Here is a 16,459-nt window from a genome sequence, read left to right on the forward strand (position 1 = left end):
TGTGCTGATGTGACAATCAGAGGAGGGACGGTAGAGGAAGACGAAGAGGAGGAAGAGTGAGGAAATCCCTCCGTCTGTGTTCAGGTGGAGGATTGTATGTTTCTCGCTGGAGAGGAAGCCGTGCTGTTTTGGGATTACATCACAAGGATTACTGTAATACGGCCCAGATGGGCCCCTGTTGTAACAGATTAGGCCGGGTTGATTGGACAACTGGAGGGGGGGGTGGGGGTGCAAAGGTCAGGTGATGGATGGCATCCCTTGCTCTGGGGAAAAACCACCAATCCTGATCCAACACAGACTCTACAGACAAGCAAAACTGGAAATAACGTCATTCTAAAATACAAATACATCATAGCATATTTATTAGGGCTGTCAAAGTTAATGCAATAATAACGCGTTAACGCAAATTAGTTTTTTACGCCACTAGTTTCTTTGACGCATTAATGCAACTTGCGATTTTTAGGTTGTAACGGTTCAGTTTTAAAGCTAGAGCCATACTAGCTTATCGCGAAGGAGCTCCAACCTTAAAACGCTAAATTTTGGTGAGGAAAAACTGTCATGGCCATTTTCAAAGGGGTCCCTTGACCTCTGACCTCAAGATACGTGAATGAAAATGGGTTCTATGTGTACCCACGAGTCTCCCCTTTATGGACATGCCCCCTTTATGATAATCACATGCAGTTTGGGGCAAGTCATAGTCAAGTCAGCACACTGACACACTGACAGCTGTTGTTGCCCGTTGGGCTGCAGTTTGACATGTTATGATTTGAGCATATTGTTTTCTGCTAAATGCAGTACCTGTGAGGGTTTCTGGACATTATTTGTCATTGTTTTGTTTTGTTAATTGATTTCCAATAATAAATATATACATACATTTGCATAAAGCAAGCATATTAGCCCACTCCCATGTTGATAAGAGTATTTAATACTTGACAAATCTCCCTTTAAGGTACATTTTTAACAGATAAAAATGTGCAATTAATTTGTGATTAATTGCGATTAACTGTGGCCAATCATGCGATTAATTGAGATTAAATATTTTAATCGATAGACAGCCCTAATATTTATATGATTTTCAAAACACATTTGGAGTATAGTATACGCTGCTTGTAAATTAGGGATATAAAGATCTGGTAAGAAGCACACACCTTTCTTTACTTGAAATAATGATTTATTTTTTTGCACATGCTTCTTGACCAACTTAATAAAACATATTTTTATTAAATCATACAACAAAAAAATCTTCACAGCAGCAAAATCTATCTTGTTACACTCTGCATTAGAATAACAATTCTAATAAACATGTCCACATATTAATACATTTATTAACCGCTGTGTGCAATGTACACAGAATGCCTATTTTACTGAAATTGTAATAAAAACATCCCATCGTATAAAAACTGACCATATCTCAAAAAGCTGAGTCACTGTTGTGGCTTGAATGAAAGGTTGTAGGGTCAGTTCACCCATTCACAAGTCAGTCACTTTCAGTTACAGATTCATCAATGGGCTTGTTGTTGAAATGTGGAAAGTTCAAAGTTGCATATTGTTGTATGTTGGTGAGGAAGAGGTGGAGCGGCGGGGTGTTACTAAGTGTCCAGTGTTACCTCAGAGGGAGTGAAAGATTTAAAGCAGCTAGAGAGAGAGAGGGAGAGAGAGAGAGAGAGAGGCCGGATTAACAGTAATCTAACAAATAGAGGAAATGCATGATGGGAAGAATCCAGACGTTGCATTGTGAGTGTGTGTGTGTGTTTGATTTTATGTAACAAGTCATTAGGATCATGCTTTAGTACTTTGTTGCTCTGGGAAAGACTTTACTTCGAACTCTTAAAGGCTCCACAGGCTGCTTTTATTATGTTGCTACACAAAGCTGTATAGACGCATGCTGCTACACATGTATTTATACACACACATATACACACACTGCTCTCTCTGTTGACCATTCAGGCCTGAAGCTGGCTGGTTCTTACGGATTCTACTTGTTTACTCTGGGTTTCAGCCATTTTGTTGTCAATCACGGGTATTTATTCAGAGCTTATGCTGTTTGCTGAGGGTTTATTCCTGTTTTTTCATGGTTTTATATCATGTTGACACTGTTTTTAAATTAGGTTCTCTGTTGTTTTTATCCATTTGTGTGTGTGTGCGCAGGACCTGAACAAACGTCTGTCCCTGCCGGCCGACATCCGGATACCTGACGGTTACCTGGAGAAGCTGCAGCTGAGCAGCCCGCCCTTCGACCAGCCGCTGAGCCGACGCTCCCGCAGAGCATCACTGGTGAGACGGAGAGATAAACGGGGGAGAGGGATGGAAAAAGTGTAGAAACTGTTAAGAGGGCAAGAAAGAAAAGACAATGTGGTGGATAGAAAGAGAAGGAAAACCAGAAAGTGAAAGGGCGTAGTCAGATGGATAATAAATGCAAAGTAAACATGATTCAGTTTTCAACCTCTAATGAACCCACCGTACACTTCCTGCCCTGCACCAAACAGCAGACAAAGTTAACGAATAGCTGGTGAACATAGTGGAGCATTTAGCTGCTAAAGAGACAGATATTTTTCTCAGGGCTAAAAGGAGAACGATTATTGGACTTACATTCATCAGGAGGACACAAATACAAAAATTCAGTTAGTTACGGTTACGGCTACAACTTGATCTCCCTTTTTTAGCCTATATTTGTTTACATTTCGGCTAAAATTGTGCCAAATTAACTATTAGCAGTTCCTGTTTGCAATGTAACCCTGGTTGTATAGACGGCTATCACTGGATTATTTTGATATTGATGAAACCTCAAAAATATGAAGATTCTCAAGCACGTTCTGTAGTTAAAAGCATCTTTTTTCTACGATGTCTAAGTGGATTTATGGATGTTTATTTGCGATGGAAAGTGTAAAGGTTCAGTTATGCTTTCCTAACTTCTAGTTGTTATACGCCTGGCCCTTTCACCTCATGCAGTATCTTTGCCTCACGTCTCTTTCAATTTAGAAACACTTGTTTTAGCTAATAAAGCATATTACATACCTGACAAATCAAGGTACTTCCTGCTCATTGATTTTCAACATCGCCCACAATGGTTTAATACACCCAAAGACTCTGAGGTTTTATATATAATTTATATAATTTCTAGGGTGATATGGCGATAATAACGCGTTAAAGCAAATTTGTTTTAACGCCACTAATTTCTTTAACGCATTAACACAACTTGCGATTTTGGAGGTTTTAGCGAGCTCAGTTTTAACGCTAGAGTGAAGATACTGGCATCATATAAAACTAGAAAGGCCTAGAAAATATGTATTCTGGACAATATGTGTCATTGTTTTGTGTTGTTAATTGATTTCCAGTAATAAATATATACATACATTTGCATAAAGCAAGCATATTAGTCCACTCCCATCTTGACAAGAATATTAAATACTTAATCGATGGACAGCCCTAATGTATATATCATTTCATGGCATATAATTGTTGTTGTATCACCGAACCCTCGTCTTATAATAATAATAATAATAATAATAATATTTATGTATATAGCACCTTTCAAAACAGTTACTAAGTGCTTTACAATGAAAACAGAACACATTTAAAACACAAGGATAACGAAATGTACTCAATAACTGAACTGCACACATAAAAACCCAAAGGGTAAATCAACTAAAATGTCATAAAACATAAATAAAATCACAGAAAAGCAATTCTAAAAAAGTCAAGTTTTTAAAAGTGATTTGAAAAGACGCGACAGAGTTTGCAGCCCTATTCTAGGTAACCCTGTCTGCAAAGGCTCTATCACCTTTGTGTATGAATCTGGACCTTGGAACCACAAGGAATGACGCATCTGAGGATCTCAGAGTGCAGGAAGGGACAGAGGGCAGTAAAAGATCTAATAAATAACTTGGGGCGAGGCCTCTCAGAGCTTTGTAAGTAATTAGTCATATTTTGAAATCAATTCTAAAAGCACCAGGTAGCCAATTTAAGGAAACAAAAGATCGGTGAGATGCTGCATGTTTCCTTGTCCGGGTCAAAATCCTAGCTGCAGAGTTTTGGATGAGCTGGAGGCGGGAGAGGAACTTTTTGCAGATGCCAGAGAGCAAACAATTACAGTAATCTACTAGTTATGAAGGCGTGGGTAACGGTTTCCAGGTATCTAACATTTTGCAGCTAAAATGTATTGGAATAGAAACTACAATAGTTCCCTGTTAAATGTTGTATTAAAAAAATAAATCAATTGCTGATACCTCTAAACTGTGCTTATGTAAATGTACAGTACTCACTGCCCACGTCTGAGAGCGAGCAGTTCTGATTTGAGAATCGACAGCAGAGGAGAATAAAGAGAAATAGAAACAGAAAGGCCATCAGGGAGGTGCTGCAGAACATAAAGATAGACGTGAGAGTTATGTTTTATTTAAAGGCAGCTAGAAAGAGAAGTGAGAGCGTGAGAGCTCACACCTTGCCCCGTCTCATCTCATCCTCTCAGCCTGTTGTTTTACATTGCACCCCAGCCTGCACTTTGTCAGCAGCCTCAATAATTAGTTTTACTTTGAGAGGAAAAGTATCAACACTATGCTTCACCCAGTCCACTGCATTTGCGTACACGCTCCCCTGCAGAGTTGTTTATATAGCACAGGATATCTGATGCACCCAGACCTCTCAGCTCATCTGGCTCTCGTCTTCATGCTGACAGAGGGTCAGTTTATGCTTAGGTATGGTGAGTTTTTATTCTCCTTGTTGCTGGAAAAGCGTTCCTGAGGACTCAAGATGACCTCAGACTCTCAAATCTTAGTTATTAAATTGTTTGCACGTGTCCTTTTTCTAATTTTTACTTTCTAAAGCACATTAGGGCTGCAACTAGTGATTATTTTTATTATCGATGAATCTGTGGATTATTTTCTCGATTAATAGAGTAATAGTTTCATCTGTATAATGAAAGAAACTATATCAGAAAATGCCTGTTATAATTTCCCACAGATAGCTTATGTTATTCGGTCCATAAAACAAATATATTCAGTTTACTATGATACATGATAAAGAAAATCATCAAATCAAACAGTAGAGAAGCTGGAACTGGCAAAATGTTCCCATTAATGCTTACAAAAATAAACAAAAGATAGTTGCCATTAAATTTTCTGACAATTAACTAGCACAATAATTGTGTATTAAACATGCTTTATAAATAGTTTGCCTTGCCTTCCCTATAAACAAACACATTGTAAAAGCCAAAAGCCAACAGTCTGCTGTCACAAGAGATTAGCTATGATGGTGGTTGGGGGGGTGTCGACCTCCTTACATCCCCCCCTCTGTTGCTGCGAGGCCGTCATAAGGATTTGCCGTAGTGTCTGTAAGCTTGTCAGTGCTAATAAAGACGCCATCCTCATTAACACTGTTTGTCCTTTTCTCTCCTCCAGTCAGAGATTGGATTTGGGAAGCTGGAGACCTACATCAAACTGGACAAACTGGGGGAGGTACGTGAGAGTGTGTGTGTTTACCTTGACTTCTTCACAGGTGCTGATGGAGATATACAGTAACACATGCAGACACAGTTATAGAGCTTAAATGTAACCCCTGACAATCTGACTCACCTCTTTCCTTGTTGTCTTGTCCTCCAGGGCACGTACGCTACAGTCTTCAAGGGGAGGAGTAAGCTGACAGACAACCTTGTGGCGCTGAAGGAGATCAGACTGGAGCACGAGGAGGGGGCGCCATGCACAGCCATCAGAGAAGGTATTAAAGGGGCTCTATGTAAGAATCAGAACTTGCTTGTTAACAGTGACACATGTGGCCATTAAGTCAACAACAGTCAGCGTCCAGTTGCTCGCCTCGCACTACGTAGACGCGAGCGAGCATCGGTTAAAACACTGAAGTTGACGCACACGAGACTGAACGTTATTGACAGGCATCATGATGATTAACGTTAGCAACATTATATTATATTTTATATATTTCACATGCTTGACAGTAATGTTAGCTCGGGGTTCGTTTTGATCCCTAAAACCATACAAAGGTCCCTCCGTGAATCAAAGGCCCGGCCGATCCTAGTTTCCCCCGACGTTCCTCTTTTGTAAGACGAGCTTCACTAGATATAACTTTGTTTGTTTTTTTCTGCTTCCGTGGAGTCTGAGTTGTGGTGGGGGCTGGTCGTTTGTTGGCATTAGCAGACTCCATTTCTAACCGAACGTTTGCTATCGTTGCACAGTTAGCCCTGTAGCTGAACGTGAGCGTTCATGACGTCACATCTGTTGGATTTTCCTGGAAAAAATGGCTCTATTCTTCACATTAAAAGCCGTCTACAGGCTAATGGAGGAAACCCCGAAAATCGCAGAAGGTCTCATATTTTATGTTAGGTTACAACCTGTTCACACATTGGCAATAAAAAATTATTAAAAATGTGTATGTGTAAAAACTTTTAAAGTCCCTTTAAAGGTTCAGTGTTGTACCATAAATCTCTTACATTACCCACAGTTGCCTCCAGTTAGTCCAGTTTTAAAATTATAACTTACCAGGAATATGTCGCTCTTTTCCCCGGGAATCGTAGGATTTCTCGCCGTAAAAGAAGTTTGATTTTAAACACATAATGGTCACCTGTTGAATGCTAAAATATAAAATGTTAAAAAAAGTAATTGAAAATGCGGTGGTGAAAAGTTGATCCAATTTACACCTTAAACTACAATTTAAGGTTGTACTATTATCTACGACAGCTGCATGGAAGCGTTAATTAGGTTTTGGCAAGGTGTCTTTGTGTCAACACATAAATGCACTCTGACACACTTGTAGCAAAAAAATCCCTATTTTTCCCAGCCCAACTTAATCAACAGTTGCCTAATTGGTTGAAAACCAGCCCAATCTGGCAACACTGCCGCCTAATCCACAGATTTTAGCAAGAATTCAACCCCAGTTCTGTTTGGTGCAGTTAATAAAACACGTCGAACACTTGATTAAACATTTGAACTCAGGTGCTTATTCAGTACATAACTTCATCAAAGTGCCTGAAACTACAGGTTGCCCTCCTCCCGGAAAAATGCATTGTGGTTAGTTTAGAGTGAGAATGTCAGACCAACTACTGGAAATAAGCTAAAGTTAGTTAGTGATGTTTGTATCTTGTGCGTTCTGTGTCCTTGTGTTTTGTTTTTCTTTGAATACAGTATTTTACCTCTTTGTTTTGTGACTTTGTTGATTATTTAAATCTATGAGGCTTTCTTTGTAAGTCTGAGACATTCGATAGATAGATAGATAGATAGATAGATAGATAGATAGATAGACTTTATTGTCCACCTCAGTGGAAATTTGTCTTTGGCTTCTTCAAATAAAACAAAGTTACATAACACAACATTAAAAGATACAAATATACAGTGTACAATATACAATAGTACAATGGGCAGGTTATATAATATATAAAGACAGTCATTGTGAGTTCAATGCCTGTATGGCAGAGGGAATAAAAGGCTTTTATAAATGTTGCGGTTGACCCTTGGGACCCTAAATCAACGGCCATACATCTGAGTGTAGTGGAGTGTAACGTAAGGCTTTATGAGTAAACCTCACTTGGCTTAATCGATGTAAACCCATCCAGTTGTTACAGCTGTCCCCTCTTTCTTTCCCTCTAGTGTCGTTACTGAAGGACCTGAAACACGCCAACATTGTGACGCTGCACGATATCATCCACACAGAGAAGTCGCTCACACTGGTCTTCGAGTACCTGGTGAGACAAACAAAACTTTGACCTTCATTTCCCGCATGACTCGCATGTTATTCTGTGCACGGACGCTAAAATGAATATATTTCGCATCATTAGTATTCATGATTATTCATGCAGAGTTGAGGATGATAATACAGGAGCACAACTGTTGCTGTGCCTTCGGCCTTTCTACTCTTCTAACGCCCTCCATCTCTCTCTCTCATCCAGGACAAAGACCTCAAGCAGTACATGGACGACTGCGGGAACATCCTGAGCATGCAGAATGTCAAGGTGAGCCTCCGCAGGCGGCCTGCTGGCCCGGCCAACTTCATCTACTGCCATGACTTTGTGGTTGCTAGTGTCAATACTAGAAACACTACTAGTGTGCCCCCTGGTGGTGGCGAGTAGGAAGTGGAGGGAGAAGTGAAATTTGTTTTCTTAACCTTACTTTTCCACAAAAATTTATTTTGTTTGTGTGCATTTTGTTGCAATTTGGTTTAATGTTGCTTTAAAAAAGAAAAATACTTAAACTGAATATTAAAACTTAACTTGGGCCGTTTGGAAGGAGCATGTAAATATTGTGTTTCTATAAGGATCAGTCCAGAATTCATTGATTTTATTCTTCTATATCTATGTTTTAAAGGGGTTTGGATGAATTGCATGTAATGTAGCAACAGCATTTCTTCAGCATCACTATTTGAAACAGATTTCACCGATATGATGATAGTTGCTGATCTAAAATATCTCTTTCCCCAGATTTTTCTGTTCCAAATCCTGCGAGGATTAGCGTACTGTCACAGACGGAAAGTTCTCCACAGAGACCTGAAGCCTCAAAATCTGCTCATCAACGAGAGAGGAGAACTCAAACTGGCTGACTTTGGTAAAAATTGACATCAATTATTAATCTGTGTAAGAGTAAGATTATTTTGTGTCATGAATTATCTACCATTTGGATGAAAAGGGACATCTGTTTTACATTTATGAAGCTGCTCCAACATATTTCATCTATATTGAGCCATATTTAAAAATTAATATTTGGCATTTTGGAATTAAACCCTTGATATGAAGTTTGTACTAAAATGTGCCAATTGGATCTGTTTTTATTTCTCATGTTTCTGCTCCACAGGCCTGGCAAGGGCCAAATCTGTGCCCACTAAAACATACTCTAACGAGGTGGTAACACTTTGGTATCGACCTCCCGACGTGCTGCTGGGCTCCTCTGAGTACTCCACGCAGATAGACATGTGGTGAGTGGGCCTCATTCAACAGGGATGATTACAACTGTTAGAAAACACTTCTCTCTTTAGAGTTAGTTGACTTTATTAATCTCCGAAGGGAAATTAAATCGTCATAGCAGCCAGATACATTAAAATTAGGGCTGTCGGAGTTAATGCAATATTAATGTGTTAATGCAAATTTGTTTTAACGCCACTGATTTCTTTAAGGCATTAACGTAACTTGCGATTTTTAGGTTGTCGTAGGCTCAGTTTTAAAGCTAGAGAAGATAAACTAAACTTGTGCTAAACTTGATGAAAAACTGGCATGGCATTTTCAAAGGGGTTCCTTGACCTCTAACCTCAAGATATGTGAATGAAAATGGGTTCTATGGGTACCCACGAGTCTCCCCTTTACAGACATGCCCACTTTATGATAGTCACATGCAGTTTGGGGCAAGTCATAGTCAAGTCAACGCACTGACGCACTGACAGCTGTTGTTGCCTGTTGGGCTGCAGTTTGCCATGTTATGATTTGATTTATGATCATATTTGTATGCTAATGGACAATATTTGTCATTTTTTTGTGTTGTTAATTGATTTCCAATAATATACATATATACATTATAGCAAGCATATTTGCCCTCTCCCATGTTAAGATAAGATAAGAGATAAGATATTCCTTTATTAGTCCCACAGTTGGGACATTTGCAGTGTACAGCAGCAAAGGGGATAGTGCAAAAAACAAGAAGCAAGATACAACACGGTGCAAAAAGCAAAACAAAAGTTAAACAAAATATGAACAATTTAAATAGAAGGAAATATAAAAATAGGAACAATATAAACAAGGAGAAATATTACTAATATATACAGTATTGACTATGTTGATAAGAATATTAAATACTTGACAAATCTCCATAAAATTTAACATTAAAAAAAAAGTGCAATTAATTAGTGATTAATCACGATATTATTATCATTAAATATGTTAATCGATTGACAGCCCTAATTAGAATACAACGTTAACAGGTACTGTACATGCTACACAGCTAAAGATGACACTGGAATAAATACGCATGACTAAATAAGCATGTCCATATGACTGAGCGCAGTGGAGGTACGGAGGCAAATAGAATCCTCAAGAAGAGAGATGCTTTTATGTTGAGCAATGTATGAAGTGCAGCAGCAGACCGGTGTCCTAATCTACAATAAAGAGACTTTGATGTGGAACACGGCTGTTAATTGACAAGCTGATATGGAATTTAAGTGTGAGTGGTTTTCCTTAAACTTCAAAGTGCCCTGCTGCTTTCTTAAATTAATTCATGCCTATTCCTTTGATTGTTATGCCTCCGCGCCGGCGACAGCTGTGGCAGGAGGCCATATGTTTTCAAGTTGTCCGTCCGTCTCCTTCTCGTGAACACGATATCTCACCAACTCTTGGTGGGAATTTCTTCAAATTTGGCTCAAACGTCCACTTGGACTCAAGGATGAACTGATTAGAATTTGGTGGTCAGAGGGTCAAGATCACTGTGACCTCACGTCTGTCCCATTCTTGTGATCAGGAACGCCTTGAGCTAACTTCTTCAAATCTGGCACAAACATCCACAAGGACTCAAGGATGGACTGATTAGATTTTAGTGGTCAAAGTAGTGTTGTGTGACCTCACAAAACATGTTGTTGGCCACAACTCAAGAAAATATGCCGATGACATTTTAGACAGACACGGATGTAAACTGCAACTTGACTTGCATGGCGGAGGCATACAACCGCAATTCTAGTTCATTCACTGGACAGATTGAAACAGGATAAGTTAATGTACAATTCAGGGAGTTTGATCCAAAAAGTTTGTGTTAGTCATCTATTTATGACTCCTGTCTGTGTCTTCCTGTCAGGGGTGTGGGCTGTATATTCTACGAGATGGCTGCCGGCAGGCCCCTGTTCCCAGGCTCCACGGTGGAGGACGAGCTGCACCTCATCTTCAGGCTGCTAGGTCAGTGCTGCCCTCTGCTGACAGCGGTGCACTCAGACATTTAATATGATCCTTTAATCGCATTAACCACGGCATGTAGCCCCTGTGGCAGCGTGAAAAGCCCCTCCAGCTGCCATAGTAAAGCCTGACTAACAGGGTCGATTGAATGTTCCTCCACAGGCACTCCCACAGAAGACAGCTGGCCTGGAATATCTTCTATGGACGAGTTCAAGTCCTATAAGTTCCCCAAGTACAAGATCCAGCCGCTCATTAACCACGCACCCAGGTAAGACTGGGAACCTTTTATCCTTCTTTTACTATACAGTATATGGATAATCTTTTTGTATTACTTCAGATATAGTGTATTGCAGCTTATCAAATATCACATAGGGTTATTTAAGATATTTACATGGCAATTCTACAACTTTACAGTTTCTTAACACTTCCCCATCACCTCTCTTGTTAGCCCTGTAATCAGTGGAGATGGAAATGAGCAAATGTTTCTAATCAGACCCAGGTACGAGACAAGTTACTGCATGTAGAGCTTTTTAGATTTTAGAGAGTTACATTAGTATTATTGGTTTGTTTAGTTAGAACTGTGTGCTCTTTGTCACTTCCTGTAAGGAAATCCTGTGGAATAGTTGACTGTGTTTCCTTCCTTACACTCGCCGGCATCTGTGAGTCACCCCACCTCCACTGACCTCTCTCTCTCTCGCGCTCTCTCTCCCCCTCCCTCTCCGATCTCCTCTCCTGTAGGTTGGACACTGATGGCATTGACCTGCTGTTGTCATTCCTAAGAGTGAGTATCACTATATCTGTCAGGAATGATTGGGATGTTAAAAGCAGTGTGACACATTTTGCAGCTATGTTAGGACTGTATTGTTGAAGAGAAGTGAATCAAGGCGCAATCACGAATTGCTGACTCCATTTTATTGTCATTCGTCATTCGTTAATGACTGTGTTTCTTTTTTTCACCCCGAATTTCAGTATGAGTCGAAAAAGAGGATCTCTGCTGATGAAGCAATGAGACAGCCGTACTTCAGGAGCCTGGGGCCACGTGTGCGCACACTGCCAGAGAGTGAGTAATGAAATGGCAATGCAGTAATGCAGACTTGGCAGGCTCCGCTAGATACAAGTTGAAGGATATTGCAGTGTACAGTGAGGAGAGGTTACAGCCTCATAACAGAGACACTATTCTCCTGACAAGATGGGATTTCTGTTACACTGACTGACTTTGTTTTTAATGGCAAACTATGCTATTACCTTTTTTAAAGACTTTTTTCATCATACTATTTTATGACTTTTCTTCAACATGCTGTACAATGACTTTCTTTTCTTTTTTTGACATACTATACTATGACTTTTTTAATTAATTCTTTACACATACTATACAATGACTTTTTAATGACATGCTATTCTATGACTTTTTTTTACTCTTTTTTTCGTCATACTCTACTATGACTTATTTTTAAAAATACAAAACTATGACTTTTTTTTCAACATACTCTACTATGACTGTTTTACGCCATACTATATTTTGACTTTTTTTAGACATACTCTGCTGACTTTTTTTTACTCTTTTTTCGACACACTATACTATGACTATTTTTACTCATTTTTTCAGCAAACTTTACTATGACTTTTTTTCGACATTCTGTACTTTAACTTTTTTTCCGACATACTATATTATGACTTAATTTACTTTTTTTTCTCCGACATACTATACTATAACTTTTATTTTCGACATGCTATACTATGGCTTTTTTTCGAAATATTATACTGGCTTTTTTTACTCTTTTTTTCGACATACTATGTTATGACTTTTTTTCGACACACTATAGTATGATTTTTTTCTGCCAAAGTATATTTTGACTTTTTTTAGACATACTCTACTGATTTTTGTTTTAACCCTCTTTTCGACATACTGTATTATGACTTTTTTTTACTCTTTTTTTCGACACACTATACTATGACTTTTTTTTCGACATTCCATAGTTTGACTCTTTTTACTCTTTTTTTCAACATACTATACTATGACTTTTTTTTCCCGCCATACTATATTTAGACTTTTTTTCAACATACTATATGACTTTTTATTTTGACGTTCTATACACTAACTATTTTTAATCTTTTTTTCGACATACTTTACTATGATTATTTTTCCACTTTTTTTTTTTAAAACATTCTTTACTATGACTTTTTTCGACATTCTGTACTTTAACTTTTTTTTACGACATACTATACAGATTTTTATTACGACAAACTATGACTTTTTTTTCTCCGACATACTATGCTAGAACTTTTCTTTTCAACATACTATACTATGACTTTTTTTCGAAATATTATACTGACTTTCTTTACTCTTTTTTTCGACATACTATGACTTTTTCTTACTCTTTTTTGCATACTATGACTTTTTTTTCAATTTGCTATACTATGACTTTTTTTACTCTTTTTTTTTCGACACACTAACTATGACTTTTTTTTGCAAACGATGACTTTTTTCTTTACTAGGACTTTTTTAAATTTTTTTTTCGACATGCTATACTATGACTTTTTTTTCAGCATGCTATACTATGACTTTTTTTTCAGCATGCTATACTATGACTTTTTTTCACCATACTATATTTTGACTTTTTTTACTCTTTTTTATGACATACTATACTTTGACTTTTTTATGTCATACTCTAACAAGACAATGACATGTTGAAGGATATTGCAGTGATGATAGGTTACAGCCTCAAATCAAAGACACGATTCTCCTGCCAAGATTTGATGTCTGTTTTACTGACCGACTCTTTACGTCTGGCAGGCATATCCATATTCACACTGAAGGAAGTCCAGTTGCAGAGAGATCCTGGCTACCGGAACTCATCATACCCTGAGTCAGGTGAGGAATGATATTCATTATTTATAAATAATATCATATTTCAATGTCGTCTCTGGGGTGGGGGCCCACAGTGTCTGACTCTAACATTCCCTGCTGTAAACTATACTGGAAAAACAAAGTTCGGAAGCTTGTGTTTGGTCGATTATTTCTCTGTTGTTACAATGCTAATTGGCATTGTATTTTACATCGTTGGAAAGCCTGTTTATTTACCTTCGCAATGATGTCCAACTTGTAAGGATCATGCATTTGTGGGATGAGCAGCACAGCTGATTATGTGGTTAGCGCCCAAGAAAAATTTGCCAAAATGCTCTGCCAATGGTAAAAAGTGTATTCTCATAAGGCTACCAGGAAGCCTGCAATGACTGCCCTTCACCGTCAGGCCCGTTTACGCTGGTGTCGACAACACAGACAATGGAACCTGAACATGAGGGGGAATGTCATGTTCAGTGATGAGTCCAGGTTCTGTCTGCGAAAGTTGGATGGCGGGGTCAAAGTATGGAGACGACGCGGAGAACGCTATGCTGATTGTTGCACCGATCGAGTAACAGCTTTTGGTGGTCAGCTTCTCCCTCACTGGCAAAACAAGGCTTGTCATCACTGAAGGCCATCTCAATGCAGTGAGATATCGGGATGAGATTCTGCAGCCAGTGGCGATCCCATATCTCCACAATCTGGGACCTAACTTCATCCTCCAAGAAACAACGCTCGCCCCCACAGAGCCAGGGTTATCACAGACTACCTCCAAAATGTGGGAGTAGAGAGAATGGAACGGCCTGCCAAGAGTCCACACCTCAACCCAATTCAACATGTGGGATCAGGTTGGGCGTGCTGTACGTGTTAGAGTGACCAACACAACCACGCTGGCTGACCTGCAATGAATCCTGGTTTAGGAATGGAACGCCATCCCACAGCAACGTGTGACCAGGTTGGTGACCAGCATGAGGAGGAGGTGCCAGGCTGTTGTGGCTGCGTATGGATCTTCCACCGCTACTGAGGCTCCTGACACATTGCATTAAATGAATAAAGTGTAAAATTGCCAATATGTCTTGTTTGTTCCTTGTTACTGATAGAGAGTTCAATCATCCAATCCACCAAACAACTCAAAACAAGAGTCAACACCAACAGGAGAATACACTGTTTACCATTGACGGAGCATTTTGGCAAATTTTTCTTGGGCGCTACCCACATAATCAGCTGTGCTCCTAATCCCACAAATGCATGATCCTTGCAAATTGGACATTATTGCGAAGGTAAATAAACAGGCTTTCCAACCATGTAAAATACAATGACCATTAGCATTGTAACAACAGAGAAATAATCCACCAAACACAAGTTTCCGAACTTTGTTTTTCCAGTTTATATAAACAAAGATTAATGCTCTTTCGTTGTCTCCCCTCAGGCAACGGAAAGAGCAGAAGACAAAGCATGCTGTTTTAGATTCTCTGGACTGTCATTTTTTTATTTGGGAAGAATCTCCTACCTGTGCAGTCTTGCCGATGGATCAGTAACCCGAGATGGATGTTGGCGTGGAGCATCATCATCATCACTCCCCCCCAAGATACTTGGGAAACTTGTCCACAGTGCGACTGACCCCATTCCCAGGTCTGGCCTGAACCTGGCCCAAAAGAGACATTTATATACTGTACATCTATATTTATTGAGAAGAGAATTTGCTGCTAAATCCAACTACTGTCTAGAATTCTAACTGGCTCAGTCACTTTAATGAGTACATGCAATGTGTATAGATTGTTAATTTCTCTTTTTTTTGAAGTGGTATTTTAAGTGATTCTTTTTGTCATTATTTACATTTTCATACATGAGAAACCACCTCAAAGCTCCTCAGTATGTGTGGGTATGTAATGCACACAGACAAGCAGAGGGATGTTTCTGTAGCAACTCAAAAGGGTTTGATTTATCTGTCGGACGGTGCTGTTCTCTGCTGCACAAATCATTTGTGACCGTTTACTCGAAAGGTTTTTGAGGCCAGCTTTGATATAACTGATAATTTTGTCCCAGCTGGAGGCTAATATGAGAGCAGTGCTGCCAACCTCCTGTGCAAAAAAAACACATTCTTGTCAGATGCTGGCATATCATTCCAGGGTGCTGCGGTCCCTGTCGTGACCAATGAACAAATGCAGGAGGAAAAAGGCAACGTAGAATTAATAACAAGGGCATTACAGGATTAGTTACGCTTCCTAAATTCTTCTGGAAACCTAAATATTTAACTCAATCTGACACTTCATCTCCTCCAGTCTGTTGCGAAGAGGAGATGCAAAGTGAATCCCGTGTGTTGGAATCTGCTGCCTCTGTGCATGACAGATGTGTTCTCCTCTCTGCCATTCCCATCTCCATCTCCATCAACTGTAAAAATGTATCCCTGTTTTCTGGATTGCTTCCATCATTGTTGCATGCCTGCTCTGTTGTATGAGGAAGCACACAGCCACTGAACTCCTAATTCAGGGAGCACTAGCTATAGTCCTGTCCCTAGTGAATACGATACTGAGTCAAAGTCTATTTAACAGTGTTACAAAAGATGTTTTGTATGATATTCTTTAACTTTATTTGTTATGTTATTGGTGTGGGATTTCGTTGCAGATGCCCTCCCATATGTTTTTTTTCCAGAGTAAAGAAAATTAAATCTAAAGTTTAAACGGAAGTCACGTTAACTGGTTTTGTTTTGTTTTTTCCTCTTGCACAGACACTTCAGCTACTTTAAGATGTGTAAT

At 39.2% G+C, this 16,459-nt stretch overlaps 1 protein-coding gene across 1 annotated transcript in view; it reads left to right on the forward strand.

Moving 5' to 3' along the window:
• Positions 1 to 16,393, forward strand: part of LOC141766008 (cyclin-dependent kinase 17-like) — a 42,292-nt gene extending 25,899 nt beyond the window's left edge. The window contains exons 5-17 of the mRNA XM_074632427.1: positions 2,149 to 2,274; positions 5,394 to 5,450; positions 5,595 to 5,709; positions 7,590 to 7,684; positions 7,889 to 7,951; positions 8,417 to 8,540; positions 8,787 to 8,907; positions 10,767 to 10,864; positions 11,024 to 11,129; positions 11,600 to 11,642; positions 11,831 to 11,921; positions 13,656 to 13,733; positions 15,133 to 16,393. Coding sequence (XP_074488528.1) covers positions 2,149 to 2,274; positions 5,394 to 5,450; positions 5,595 to 5,709; positions 7,590 to 7,684; positions 7,889 to 7,951; positions 8,417 to 8,540; positions 8,787 to 8,907; positions 10,767 to 10,864; positions 11,024 to 11,129; positions 11,600 to 11,642; positions 11,831 to 11,921; positions 13,656 to 13,733; positions 15,133 to 15,170 — 1,155 coding nt within the window. The 3' untranslated portion in view covers positions 15,171 to 16,393. The remainder of the gene's footprint in view (positions 1 to 2,148; positions 2,275 to 5,393; positions 5,451 to 5,594; positions 5,710 to 7,589; positions 7,685 to 7,888; positions 7,952 to 8,416; positions 8,541 to 8,786; positions 8,908 to 10,766; positions 10,865 to 11,023; positions 11,130 to 11,599; positions 11,643 to 11,830; positions 11,922 to 13,655; positions 13,734 to 15,132) is intronic.
• The last annotated feature ends 66 nt before the right edge of the window (positions 16,394 to 16,459 follow it).

This window comes from Sebastes fasciatus, chromosome 4, assembly GCF_043250625.1.
Source record: "Sebastes fasciatus isolate fSebFas1 chromosome 4, fSebFas1.pri, whole genome shotgun sequence".
NCBI lineage: Eukaryota > Metazoa > Chordata > Actinopteri > Perciformes > Sebastidae > Sebastes > Sebastes fasciatus.